A 12,375-nucleotide genomic window follows, 5' to 3' on the forward strand; every position below is an offset into this window, starting at 1 on the left:
ATGCACACACATGCAGACATGCTGGCCGACTGCCTGTGCTGGGGCCAAGACGGCACCCGGCGGCTGGGGTGGCTGCCATACTTTCAGCCCACATTGGATGCAGACGTGGTGGAAAGTGGTACAGGAGAGCAGCACAACTGTACCGCTGGGATGAGGGGTGGGAGTGGCTGAGTGTTCAGGGACGGGATGCAGCCCTGCTGAGCCCAGCACATGCCTGCCCTGAGGGCCGTGAGGAGCTCCTACATCCCACAGAAATGCCCTCACTGGCCCCTCCTGTTGGCTTCTGCTATGTGCAACCAGAAACACCCAGGCTGAAGCACTGCAGGTGCCTGGTGGCCTGGTCACAGGGCCTGCCCCACCCACAGACCAGCGGTGGCCTTCCCTGGACACAGGCCACCCTGCCAGGGGCTCTGGACTCCATCAAGGGGACGGCCGACCAGAACCCTCTATTTACTGGCCCAAGACTCCTGTCCAGTGGGCATCTTATGCCAGTGGTGACCATCCACCAATCAGATTCTGTCTCTTGAAGTGACAGCAGACGCATGAGGGGGCAGCTTCTGGGCAGGACACCTACACTGAAGGTCATCGTCTGAGGCTGCAAGATGGCAGCAGTGTGACTTTCCTGTGCTTTCCAAGGCCCAGCTGAGGGGCTGCTGGGAGGTCCCTGACTCCTCATGGTATCCCTGCCCCGCTCTGCTGCCTGAGCGTGTCTGGTCCCACGACCTGAGAATGACAACCAAGCCCACAGCAGCTGTGGGCTGTTCACACAGGTCCCAGGCCAGCTATACTGTGTAGACCCATGGATGCCTGTCATCTCAGAAGTGTCCCCGTTTGGGCAATATATGCGATGGCCACCCCCAACCCAACAAGCCTAGGACATGGAGGGACATGGGCTCTGAGGTTCAGAACAGCACTGGGGAACCCCTGGGCCCCTGCGTCACACATACTTGATGCTTATGGCGAAGCGCTCAGCCTCAGCCGGCCGCTCCCGGATCAGGTAGGTCCCGCTGGCGTGGGATTTGAGCAGGTTGTCTGTCTGCTGCCTCTCCATGTTGCCTGCAAACCTAGAGGGACCGGGAGGACATGAGGGTTGTGCCACTGACAACGCCTGTGACAGCATCCAGACCCGGGGCCAACAGCTCTAATCTGCATATGACCTGATTAGGAAATGAGGCCACGCCCCTAGAGGAGGGGCAAACAGTGGGTGGGGTCCGGAGGAGCTTGGAGGGGCATCTCCTGTGAGCACACAGTATATTGTGGACCACGAATCTCAATTAAGATCGTGTAAAAAAAGGGCTTCGTCTTCCCAAGTGTTCCAACCTGGTGAGCTGTCTAGCAAAGAGGAAACAGCTGCCTGGGTGTGGAGACAATCCCCCAGGCTCCTGCAATTTGGGGCGGAGGAAGGACCAGGTGGCTGGGGCAGCGGGGCTCCGCCCGCCCGGGGACGCTGAGACCCCACTCACCAGGGGTAGGCAGTGTAGTCGATCTCCCGGGACGGCGGCCGGCCGATGGGCGGCTGGCAAAAGAGAACATCCAGGTTAACGTCCCCCAGGGGCTGTCCACAGAGTGGGGGCCAGAGGGGGTTTGTCAGCAATGACCCAACCATGGAGCCACTGGACTGCAAAGTCCCTGAGGGTAGCAGCCAGGACTCACCACCTCTGAGTGGATGCTCAGTAGGTTTGACTGAATGAATGAATGAATGAATGAGTGAATGAATGAATGAGTAAACACCAACTAACAGTGCACCTAACCCCCAGAAGGGGAGCGACCAAAGTTTGCAGGAATCTCTCAGCAGTGGACAGGGGCTCACCCTATAGCTTTTTGCAGCAGACAGGCCCACGGCCCCTGGGCAGGCGTTTGGCCGCGTGGTCTCAGGGGGCAGCCGCCGGCAGGCAGCTGGCCTTGCAGTGCGGAGACGAGACCCTCAGGGCAGCCTCCCTGGCCAGAGCCCCCCCGGCCTCCTTATTCCCTCTCCAGCCATTTGCCGCGCAGATGGGGAAACTGAGGACTGGAATAGGAAGGGACCTGCCCCGACCACCGGGTGTATCAGTGACACGGTCCTCCTCTGCTGTCTGGGCCCCTTGACCTGTCAGCAAAGACTGTCCAAAAGCCCTAAGTGTTTTAGCATGTCCTCCTTCACCTGGGCAAGGGGACGGCACAGAAGCAGCGTGCAGGGCAGATGGGGCCAGAGGCCGGGGGACCCGCTGGGGGCCAGGGCTCCGGGTGTCGGGGACACGTCTCCCACTCCTTTGGGAGAATTTTCACTTTTAGCTTTTCTTTTTTGTGTGAGGAGAGGGTGATTCAATTTATTCAAGGCTCCCTGCTTGATGCTTTTGTCACAGACGAGAACGTGCTCCAGGCCACTTGCATGAAAGAAACGCCATGCTGTCCTTTTTCTAGTATCAGAAAGTCTGGCTCTGAATGCCTACATCTGGGGGAGCTCGCTCCTCCCTGGGCTATATAACAGTCTGAGAAGACTCAGAGTCCCTGCAATTTGGAGGAAGGCAGCTGGTCTTCAGTCTATCACAACTGCTGCAGAGATGGCCGTTTTTGTATTTTTAACACCAGGATGAAATGCAGCCCCCAACTGGTCGAGTCCTTCACACAGGAGGGCACCTTGGCCCCCATCCATCTTCCTTCGGGGCACAACCCCTGCTCTGGGGCAAGCTGACAATGGCCATTAGCAAGGACATACCAAGTGAGGGGGACAGCCCTTGGCAACCTGCACCCTTGGCACCCCAGCCACTGTGCTCCAGAAGCTTCTGTGCAAGCACTCACCCTTCCATCCACAGGGCAGGGCTTCACAGACACACTGGGAAAGTAGCCTGACTTCCTGGTTTGCATCAGCCGACCCTGGAAGAAGGCAGAGATGGTCAAGGCCAGCGGGGGCCTGGCCTGGCCAATGACAGTGGGAGTGGGAGTTGGGGGTAGCATTTTTGTGTGCGCTCAGTTTCCTAAGGACAGGATAAGGGCAGTTCCTAAGAAGTGTGTGATAGGACAACCTCCCTGCTGTGACCTCAGAGGACCTTATCTCCACTTTGGGCAGAAAGGTGAGGTCCATCCCCACTTCTCAGATGAGAACACTGAGGCCCAAAGAAGTCACATGACTACAGCCCCATGTGCCGGCTGCTGTTCTCTCATGTCTACACCGGCCCTTCTCACACCAGAGGGGCACGCAGAACCTCTCTGGAAGGGTCTGGGCTGGGGCTCGGCCTGCGCTTGCCGCGTTCGCTCTGCCAGGAGGCGCCTCACTATAGTATGCCCTCCTCAGCTCCTGCTCAGCCATCCTTTCTCATCAGCAAAGCGTCTTGGCAAGACCACCCAACTGATGGCCCTGGTCGCACCTGGGGAGGGAGTCTGGGTGGTGGGGGTCAGGACCGCAGACACGCTTTGCACCTTGTGCGTCTCCAGTCAAGTGAAGGCATGGCCGGGCACAACAAATGCCTCAGTGTGCACCGACGAGCACCACCACCCAACAATGACAGTAACTGCACCAGACGTAAGGACCGTTCTGCTCTACCGTCTGCTCTGAGCAGGTCGCCCCGGGAGCGACCCCTCAGGGCTCCCTTGAGCACAGGCGCTTGGCAGCAATGCCCAGGGATGTGTGGGCATCAAAAGCTCCACCTTTTCAGGCCTTATAAACGGAACAGTAAGTTTCACGGCTCAGAACCGTAAACCAACACACTGACGTTGCCGTTGCCTCCCCTCCAGCAGACGGGGTCTCCTGGGGGAAGATGGCAGGTGAGGTCTCAGTGATGGTGTCCCCCAGGGCTGGGTGGGCATGATGCCACGATGGTACTGAACTGGGGCAGGGTGGGGAGGGTGGTAGGCATAGAGTGGAGGAGGGAGAGCCTTGGGGGGGTATGCAGAAGGCAGACTGGACGCCAGGAGGGCAGCCTCCGTGAAGGGGCCTGCGTTCCCTACCACCACTTTGGGCATAAAGGTCAAAGCTAATGCCCCAAGAAAGGAGACTGGGGACTCCGGAATCCATGCCACAGCGGAACTCTAGGCCTTGCTCACACCCTCTTCTCTCCACCCCTGATGGTCTCACCCCCAAATCAGCCCCTGCCTGAGGGTGTAGGACTCTGTGCTTCTGCCCTGGGGGTGGGGTCGAGGAAGAGCCTGGGCCTCCACCTTCCGGGCCCCAGGACCCACCTCCCACCACTGAGACTCAGGGTCCCCTCTCAGTAGCTCGATCACGTCGCCCGTCTGGAAGGTCAGCACCGGCTTCCCCGGGGGAGCAGGGTTGCCATGGTAATTCTGCACAGCCACCATCTTAGGACCTGTGGAGGACAGGGCAGGAGGAGGTGGCTCCGTGACTTCGTCCTGGCAGCAGCCTGCCCTGTTGCTGAGCCTGGCCTTCCTGGCCCTTATCAGACCCCCGGGAGCATGTGGGCGAGAGGACAGGTGCCTATAGGGCCCCTTCTCAGATTCTTCCCAAGACTCCCGTGCCCCTCTGTTATGTGATTTACAGATTCAGTGTCATGGTGGTAATCACAACGTATTAATTGGCACTTCATACTTTCTCCCAAACGCCTTTCAAACCTGTGCCTGACAGTCGGCCATGGGCAGCAGGATATGGGGTACCCTCATGTTAGAGACGGGGCCAGAGGTCAGCCAGGCCCAGGGACTTGCCAAGGTCATACAGCTGGTCCAGGGCAGCTCTGAGGCTGAACTGGGGGTCCTGACTGAGCCCCCCAAGATCACGCAGGCTGCTCCTAGATGGAGCCCTGCTCCGGCCCGGCCACCCCGCCTGGGCCTGCATGTGCCAGGCCTGGTGTCCCAGGGGCAGCAGCGTGGTTTGGGGTCTTGTTTTCCCATGACTAGGTCTGGATGCTTGTCACTACCGGACTGCACTGAAATTTCTTCCCACACGATGCTTTCAATTCTCAACATTTAAAAGCCACGTTCCTTCGATGTAACACAGAGCGGGGGAAGCGAGGAGACAGGAAATAGTACAGTGACAGCAGCAGCGTTTTTATGCTCCCTCTGCTCAGGGTCTCTGGGTGCAGCTCAGGGCCTCCCCCTGGGCTGAAAGGACACCGACCCTCTGCGGGCTGGCCCTGTCCCCACGCCCGGGGCTGTGCCATCAGATACTAAGAAAGGTCCCGGGGAAGGTAGCTGTGTAAGCGGGAGGGAAATGGCGCTGGAGGACAGCACTCATGGTGGGAGGCTGGAGCCAACAAGGCTGGGAAAAGCTGAGTGGTCACTGTGACCGGACCCAGGCTCGGCTCCCAGGGTGACCGCTGACACAGACGATCGCGGAGAGGGTCCCAGGCCCGCAGACTCACCCGGTCCTGCTCCAGAGGCGTCCTGTGAGAGCAAGGACAGACAACAGTGATGAGGGAAGGCTGCCCAAGCATCCGACATCCTCCCCACCGCACACACCCCGAGATAGAAGGGTCAAGGTAAGAAGCAGGGGAGGAGAGGGACATGTCCTGGACTCCCACAGGCCTTCGCGACAGTTTCCCTTGATGACACCCTCCCGCTATTTTTACCGTATCTTCCACCTTTGTGCTCCTCCACGGCCCTGAGACATCCGTCCCCTTCCCTCTCCCACCCCTCACCATTATCTTCCACCTTCTCCAGGAAGCCTGCCCTGACTACCCCCGCCCTGGGGCCTCTCTGCTCTGAGCCTGGGCTTTGTCGTCTTTGTCTGGGCCACATCCTGCTGCATACAACTAGATGCCGTATGTCTTCCCTCCACCATAAGGGCATCTTTACACCCCAAACGGGGCCTAGAAAGTGCCCTTTAAGTGGTTAATCTGACTGGACCCCACAGCTAGGAAAAGACAACGTCCACATCCTAAAAGTGATTTCAGGGACTCAACCCCCAAGTCAGCTACACAGAAGGCTCTAAGCCAAATCAGGATGGAGCACAGGTGGGCAGATACAAAGCTGGGTACCCACTGCCGTGGGCAAGCAGAGTGGACAGGCAGCCGGGGCAGGTCAGGAGGCATCAGGGCCCTCATGACCACAGTGGCTGTTTGGCTCGGGGCGCACAGGGCCTATGGGGGGCAGGGCAGCAGAAGAGAAGAGTCTGGCGGACTCACCAGGTCTGCAGGTGAACCTGAAAAAGAAACACATCAGGCCTTAGAGAACAAGCCACTAGCACCAAGGACCAGTCGGCTGTCGCCTGCATGGCTGGAGGCCGCTGGGTGTGCTAGAGTGTACATGTGGTGAGTCTGGCGGCCGTTCGTGGCAGACATAGGCTGTGGACACACATAGCTGATGACTGTGAAAGTCTCATAATCACTTCTGACAGCAAATTCTGAACTCCGGTATTAGGGGCCCCGAGAGAACACAGACAGGGTGTGAGACCAGACGGTTTCCATGCGTGCCAGCTCTGTTCCAGTGGCAGCAGCTACCTGCTCACGGGACAAAACCTGCGCTCTAAGGGAAGGTTTCCACAATTGATTAGTGATGCCTGCCGTGGGCAAACGACAAGCAGGGGCTGGTACCCACGTTACCTGTTAACATCCTCATCTCAGACACACAGGCACCAGGATGCTCAAGGACACGGGGCACCGCAGCTTGTCGGATGTAAGGCAGATTCTTTCCACCTGCCTGGAATGCCCAGAGGGGAGGACGCAGTGCCAGGCTGGGCCCCAGCCACCTGCAAGCTGGTCTGCCACCTCACCACTGAACAAAGCACGGACTACACAGCAAACGTGTGGCTGACGTGACCTCAACACCATCTAACACAAACCGTGCAGACTTCTTTGGGCAGACACAAGTATCCCACGGAGCCTGCAGAACAGGTTATGGCCTTGGTGGGCACCGGGCAGGAAGGGCCAGACAGTGCAGCTGGTACCCACATGGAAGGCTTTGCTCTGACAGTGGCTCCCAAAGGGAGAGGCTTGTTGGGACATCCTTGCTGTCCAAGGGCAGCAAACAGTTAAACCCGCTTTGGCCGGGGTCACTGGCAGAGCCCAAAATGAAAGATGAGAGCATGGCATGGGAGAGAAAGCAGCTTGGAATTCTCCAGAGAAAAACGGCCAGAAGTGACTGGGGCAGGACAACCTCCTCAGCAGACAGACAAGAAAGCGAACCAAGCAAATGCCCTTGGGGGAGCCACAGGCTCCTTAAAATAAAACCAGGTACCCACACGGGCTTTAATGACATGGGACGGTGCTCATGGTAACTGGCTTTCAAAAGATATGAAATGGCCCATCTGGAAAGATCCCAGTTGCACACATAATGAAAACCACAAAAACAAAGAGATTGGGTGGGTGGGCGTGTGTGTTTGCAAAAAGGAAGGAAGGGTGTGTATTGGCCAACAGCAAGTATTTTTATCCCCTCTGCTCTTCTCTACATTTTCTAAATTTTCTACCGGATATGGTATTTAATAATGGGGGGGGGGGACCCAGAAACACTGTTTAAACAAGAAACTATACCAAAATATTACCTTCGGTTACCTCTTAAAAAATTCATGGGGATACTTATTTTCTTCGTTTCATTTCTTCTTTTTTTTCTTCCAAATTTTTGATAAGTAAGTATGTTACTTTTAGGATCAGAACAAACAATGCCAAAAGAAATGAAGTGTCTAGTCGCCCAGTGTGAGGGGTGTATGGCCACAAGAGGGCAGTATGGAATGACAAAGCTCAAAAGGCTCGTTGGGCCAGTGGGTGCCTGCTGTCTTCTAGCCCGGAGGAGACTGGAGGGGCTGCTGGATCCTGACTCGCCAGGAGTGGGCTACAAAGGGCCTGTGGTGAGGACGAGGGGGTCTGGGCTGACGTGTGGGGGCCTCCTCCCTGATCAGGGTACTGGGCCAGCATTCAGTCAATGGGGAATTGACAGAATCTTCTATTCTTGGAGGTGGTGTCGGTGTGACACGCAGGCCTGATGCGTTTTTCTGCCTACCTGGAGCGAGTCAACACCTCTCTTAGCACAGCTTCCCCGAGTGTGGACCGCAGTTAGCACCGTCTCACAGGGATGTGGGGGCATCTGAGTCGCCCGTGTGACGCATGGGGAGCAGAGCTGACCCTTGCACTTCAGAATGAAGCCTCGGGGGCTGTTCCCCACCAGACCCAGTACTCAGCCAGCTCCTGCCCGAGGCAGTGGCTCTGAACCTTCCAGAACCATCTCAGGCTTTTTGGCTGCCCAGCTAGGTGTTTTGGGATGGACACTGCCCACTTCAAAGGCATTCCCCAAACCAAGATGTTTCAGAGGAGCCTCAGCAGCCTGGTGCCAGCAGGCAGGCTCAAGCCCCTCCCCACCAGCCTCAGGCTTCCCTTCTGACAAATGGGCACAACAGATGGGAGCACTAAGTGCTGTGCGTATGTGTGCATGTAAGCCATCTGCTAATGCGGCTATAGCTGGAGAGGGCCAGGCCTCTCTGGGTGTGGGAGAACTGGGGGTAAGGGGTCTCGGTAATCAGAAACCTACATGCAACTGACGAGAACGTTCTGTGCCCATTTGGGATGGGTTCTAAAAGCTTACAACTGGAATGAGCAGGGGATGTGGAGGAGGCAGAGAAAAGCCCTGGAGTGTGGCAGTTAGGAGGGAGGGTTTGGCATGGGACCTCCACCCCCCGCCCCCGGCCCCTTGACACTGTGACCCAGGGCAGGTGTCCTCCCCTCTCTGAGCTTCAGTTTCCTCATCTGTTCCCTGTCTAACGGAGTCACCGCGATAGGAAAGGAGAACGTGCGAACTCAGCAGGGCCAGGAGGGTGGCAAAAGGCAGTGTGAGCAATGGGACCCTTAGCTAGGGACTGTGGCCGCGAGGACCAGCCCCCAAGGCTTGTGTTCACAGGCAGGGCGAGGCGGTACTCACTGATCTTGCAGGGAGGTGTCACTTCCAGACACTCCTTGTGCGCCCCAACGCCACACTTGGTGCACAGGTACCCCTGGTAGAAGGTTCCCCTGCACCGGGGAGGGCCCAGGTGAGACAGATGCTGCCCTGGCCGTGGGCAGGGCCCAAGACCACCAGGCCCACCTTGCCACCTGCCCCCCAGAGCACGCATCCCTCCGAGCTCAGGGCCTCCAGGACCCCGGCCACCACATGCAGCCTGGTGTAGCTCTCCCGAAGGACAGCCCTGGCCTTGCTCTGCCGCCCCACACAGCAGGCCCTGGGCACCCACGGGGACAGTCGCTTCCCCCCAGGTTGGGTCTGACACTGAGGGGCTCAGCCCAGGGCTGCCGGAGGGGGGTGGTCAGTGGTGATGGGGGACACAGGGCACCTGCAGCAGCAGGCTCCCTTGGGGACCGGGAGGTGCGGAACGGGTGGGGCCGGGGCAGGAAGCCCCCACCTGAGGAACATCCTGCAGGCTCTGCAGTTGGTGGTCTTGTCGAACGTGTACATCTGGAAGCTGTGGTGATTGGCGTTGGCTTTGTCAGGCTTGATGTTGGACCTGACAGGAGGGAAAGAGGGCATCAGACGCCCCGAGCCCCACACCAGCCGGGCTCAGGAATAGGCTGAGCAGGGCGTCGGTGGCCAGGACTCAGCCTGGGTCTGCCCGACACCTGGCTAGAATGAGGGTCTGTGTTAACAAGCCACTGCACTGGTGTGAGAGAACTCCTGGGTGAGGGTGCGGGGCTGTGTCTTGACGAGGGTCTGGAAGTGGCAGGTGTGGGCAGACGCAGGTGCCTGTCAAGACTCAGCAGATGTGCGCTTCAGATTTCATGGTCTACAGGCCAGACACGAAAAAACCTAAACAATGAACTCGAGTTCACGACAGGCACCCATGAAGTGTTCAGGGGGTCATGCCCTGATGTCTGCAATTCACTTAGAAATAAATACAGCCACCATCAGATGGCACGAAGGCTGGGTGGGGTAGGATGTGACAAAGAAAGCAGGGCCAGATGTTAACGGTGCAATCTGAGTGTGTTTACTATAACTTCCTTTCAACTTTGGTGAATACTCACAAGTGTTCATAAGAGAACGTCGGGGAGAAAATGACAACCCCTGGAAACCGAGGGGCAGAATGGAGATGGTCCACCGCCTGGCTGTGGACGTGTCTGTTTCGATGTGTCTGGGCGGGATCCCATTTGACCCTCCCCTAAAATCCCATAACCTGGGCCCTCTTTTCATCTCCATTTCACAGGGAAAAAAAGGCCAGGCAGGTAAGCACACCTGCCCGGAGGCCCCCAGCCCTCCTGACTGCAGAGCCTGATGGCACAGAGACCCTGCCACTCTGGGCCCCAGGTCTGACATGTCTGGGGACCCCACTGATCACCTCTCTCTGTTGGACATATTGGGGCTCCTCCTAGATTTCATGGATAAACAGCTCTGTATGGCTTCAGAGAGGTGACAATACACCAGCTTCTAAGGCCCTGAGGAGCTGGGTCACCCTAAGTCCATATGGCACCACGACCATGCTGGCTCTTCACTGCTCTGCCAGACAGGCTGAGCCTCGGGGCAGCAGTCCGCTGAGCTGCCTGGGACAGGCTGTGGCAGGGAGGGTGCTCTCGCGAAGATGACAACACGGTGGTGATGGGGTGACGGAGCCCATCTCAGTCTCCGGGTGTCTGATCCAGCCCTCATCTGAGAGGGTCCCTGGACCAAATCCCCCCGGGGCTTCCAACCCCCACACCGCTGCAATCCTTGGACTCACATGGCCATCTCAAATTGCTCCATCCATTTCCTCTTCATGTCTTCTGTCTTGCAGAAGAACTGGAAGCCCTGCTTTCCTTGTAGGTGAATTAGATAGAAGCCGTAGGACCACTGGAGGAGGAAACGAGACGCGCTGGCAACTAGCTGTGTGTGCACATGTATGTATGCGTGTGCATGTGTACGGTGCACTTGTGTGTACTCGTGTGTGCGTGTCTGTGCCTGTGTGTGCACATGTGTGTGCATGTGTACAGTGCATTCTGTGTACACGTGTGTGCGCGTGTCTGCGCCTGTGTGTGCACGTGTGTGTGTGCATGTGCAAACCCGTCTAACAAGATGTCCCGGGACCCCTCTCCTACCCTCTCCAAGGTGTGTCCCCAACTGAACTCCACCGGTTCAGCCGGGACTGTCCCTAATTATTGAACTGGGTCCCCAGGGAGCCCACGTTCAGGAACTCGCCCAGGGCGCTTCCACGACACCGGCCCACTCACTTTCACTTCCTAAATGTAACACTAAAGAAACTCACTGCTCTGAAGTGAAACAACAGGAAAATAAAATAAGGCAGGGGAAGGCCGTGAGTCTGGGAAGCCCACAGCAAAGCCAGCCACAGCTGTTCCCCCGCACCCCGCAGCCCCCCACCAGGCCTAACCATCTCTGGGGCTTTCAAAGGGGCCCAGGAAGAAGTCTGGAAAGTCTGAGTCCATTTGTTAGAATAGGTGAAGGGAAAAGGAAAGAAAGGAGGGAGAAGGGAGGATGGGAGGGAGAGATGGGGAGAACAGAGAAAAGGTGGAGGTGACACACGGTGAGACAAAACACCCTGACAGGCTCGGGAATGACATGTGGCCCTTAACACCTAGGCAACGGAGGGGGTGGGGGCCAGGCAGGAAGGTGGAGCCTTCACTTTCCACTCTCCTGTACCAGGCAAATCTTTTATCATGCACATGTCATAATTAAGAGACCAGAGGAGGAAGAAGGAAGAAGAAAGGCATGAGTTGACCCCTGTTCAGGCCCACCCAGGGCCCCCAGGACTCCACTCCCGGCTCAGGAAGGAAGTGCTGGCATCGGGCGCTGACGTGAAGGAAGGCAGCGAGACCAGGGTGCCAGGTGCTTACCATTTTCCCATGAGACTATGAGGAAGCATGAGGAGAGGAAAGCAAAAGGGGAAGTGAGGTCATTATGGGACTCGGCCCAGCCCTGAGGTGGGCACTGCAGCCCAGGACACTGACCACTACCAAGTGCGCTGGGATGAGGCCCCCAGAGCCTTCCTCCCAAAAGGGAAGGTGCCGGGTCTGGGACTCAGGGGTTGAGTCTTCAGCCCAGAGCCTGGGGAGTGGCCTGAGGTCACCACCTCGGGGGCCCCAGTAGGACTTCAGAGTTGGGTGGGTCACCCCCATAGCTCTTCCAGGTGGTACCAGCATGCTACACTGTAAGCTCCAAAGTCTAGGGTCTACGATCTTTAGCATAACGAGCTCCTGGCCCCCACACCTAGCCCAGGGCTACACACAGTAGCTGCACATAGCTCAGAGTGCAAAAGCTCTGCTAAAGCAGGACTGAACCAGAGGACATAGCAAACCCATCCCAGCAGCCATGGCCCCACCCCCAGCAGCCATGGCCCCACCCCCAGCAGCCACGGCCCCACCCCCAGCAACCAGAGCCCCACCCCCAGCAACCAGAGCCCCACCCCCAGCAGCCACGGCCCCACCCCCAGCAACCAGAGCCCCACCCCCAGCCGCCACAGCCCCACCCCCAGCCGCCACGGCCCCACCCCCAGCAACCAGAGCCCCACCCCCAGCAGCCACAGCCCCACCCCCAGCAGCCATGGCC

The 12,375-nt window shown here is 57.9% G+C and overlaps 1 protein-coding gene across 4 annotated transcripts in view; it reads right to left on the minus strand.

Moving 5' to 3' along the window:
• VAV2 (vav guanine nucleotide exchange factor 2) overlaps window positions 1–12,375 on the minus strand; it is a 157,043-nt gene that overhangs the window by 10,949 nt on the left and 133,719 nt on the right. For 2 of the 4 annotated variants that reach the window (XM_033122758.1, XM_033122756.1), the window contains 10 exons: window positions 11,664–11,678; window positions 10,556–10,665; window positions 9,251–9,352; window positions 8,776–8,864; window positions 6,054–6,070; window positions 5,292–5,313; window positions 4,156–4,283; window positions 2,779–2,853; window positions 1,464–1,516; window positions 948–1,064 (listed from right to left, as the gene is read on the minus strand). In XM_033122758.1, coding sequence (XP_032978649.1) covers window positions 948–1,064; window positions 1,464–1,516; window positions 2,779–2,853; window positions 4,156–4,283; window positions 5,292–5,313; window positions 6,054–6,070; window positions 8,776–8,864; window positions 9,251–9,352; window positions 10,556–10,665; window positions 11,664–11,678 — 728 coding nt within the window. The remainder of the gene's footprint in view (window positions 1–947; window positions 1,065–1,463; window positions 1,517–2,778; window positions 2,854–4,155; window positions 4,284–5,291; window positions 5,314–6,053; window positions 6,071–8,775; window positions 8,865–9,250; window positions 9,353–10,555; window positions 10,666–11,663; window positions 11,679–12,375) is intronic. The other 2 variants (XM_033122757.1, XM_033122759.1) reach the window with 1 other exon arrangement.

Source organism: Rhinolophus ferrumequinum, chromosome 12 (assembly GCF_004115265.2).
Source record: "Rhinolophus ferrumequinum isolate MPI-CBG mRhiFer1 chromosome 12, mRhiFer1_v1.p, whole genome shotgun sequence".
NCBI classification, from domain to species: domain Eukaryota; kingdom Metazoa; phylum Chordata; class Mammalia; order Chiroptera; family Rhinolophidae; genus Rhinolophus; species Rhinolophus ferrumequinum.